The 1,349-nt window shown below is 50.5% G+C and overlaps 1 protein-coding gene across 1 annotated transcript; it reads right to left on the reverse strand.

Annotated features, from left to right (window-relative positions):
• KCNE2 (potassium voltage-gated channel subfamily E regulatory subunit 2) lies at nucleotides 1-614 on the reverse strand. Its single transcript, XM_009954762.2, has 2 exons — nucleotides 598-614; nucleotides 1-396 (listed from the first exon to the last, which is right to left on the reverse strand). The coding sequence occupies exon 2, from the start codon at nucleotides 376-378 to the stop codon at nucleotides 1-3; it is 378 nt and encodes a 125-aa protein (XP_009953064.1). The 5' UTR covers nucleotides 379-396; nucleotides 598-614.
• Between the last annotated feature and the right edge of the window lie 735 nt (nucleotides 615-1,349).

Raw genomic sequence — 1,349 nt, forward strand, 5'->3', positions numbered from 1 at the left:
TCAAGGTGACTCGGGGCTTGTTTTGTCCTTTGCACCCAAGTTTTCGTGGATCACACACTTGAGGTCTTCTCGATTCAGAACCTGGCTTTTATACTTCTCGCCCCAGTCCTCAACAATGTACTGGTGATAGGGGTCATTGGAGTGCTCTCGCCTCTTTGATTTCACAGTACTCACCAAGATCGCCACAATAATGAAGGAGAACATCCCAATCATCACCATCAAATAAAGAATAACATAGTCAAAGTTTTCAGCGTCAACCTTGGCTTGTAATTCATCTGCTGCTTCTGTCATGTTTTTCCTCCAGCCATTCATGTAGGTGAGAAAGGTTTCCTTGAAAATATCTTCCACTGCCCAAGTGAAGTTTCGCATTTCAGCCATCCTTGCAAGTTACGGCTACTAAAGACAACATGATACTTGTTTTACTTAAATATCTGTACTAAAACAGTTACATTGGTTTCTTCTGTCTGCATTATGACAATTAACTAATTATACATGCCACTTGAAAGTACAGCACCAGTTTTAGATCAGCTGAGAATCCCCGTCTCTGAGTGGTTCAGTATGTTCAGAGACCCAAGGAAGTCTTACTCATCTCCTCACCCAGGTCACTTTCGGTCAGTGGGAAGCCAAATACACCTTGGTGAAGACCAGCGAGCGTGGGCACCCATGGACCACGTTACAGGGGTCGAGGCACACTGCCTTCCCTACTGAGGCAAAACACCGAGTGAAGAAGCATTTCGCTCAGGAGAAGACAAAGTACACATCGGGACCTGTAAGGGTCAGCACAGTGCCACTGCAGACAGGTGCCCAGGGTCTCTCAGGGAGGGCTGTGACCTTCCCCCATTCCTGTTTGGTCTCAGACCGTTACATCTGGTGTGAAGGCTGGTGTACCCATGCAAGCACAAATGAGTCTGACGGAGCATAACAGCCAGACAGCTGACTCCTAAGTGGTAGCCTGATAGACAGGGGAGGGACAAGGAGGCAGAGCCCCCATACCTGTAATAGCCTCATTCATCCTTAGGGCCAGCCACCCCAAAGGGGCAAGGATGCTGTCTAGTGCTGCAAAGCCACCTGTGTCCTGCCCCTCTGCCATCTATCCCAAAGCTTGCCACAGTCAGACCCAGCTGCTGCTCAGAAAACCATGAGTCAGGCCTCCACCCCACAGGAGATGTCCCACTCCAGCGCTCTCCTGCCGCGGAGCTCACTCCCGCCCAGGGGCAAGGCTGGCAGGGTTTCCACAGAGCGGGTACCCCTGCACCAGGGCCTGTCAGGAGCTGTTGTTTTCAATGGTCTTTCTCTTAGGCTGGATTTCAGTGTTGCTAGTGTGGCTAGCAGAGGGGCAAAGGGTGGGA

Source organism: Leptosomus discolor, chromosome 1, assembly GCF_034619465.1.
Source record: "Leptosomus discolor isolate bLepDis1 chromosome 1, bLepDis1.hap2, whole genome shotgun sequence".
In the NCBI taxonomy this organism is placed as follows: domain Eukaryota; kingdom Metazoa; phylum Chordata; class Aves; order Leptosomiformes; family Leptosomidae; genus Leptosomus; species Leptosomus discolor.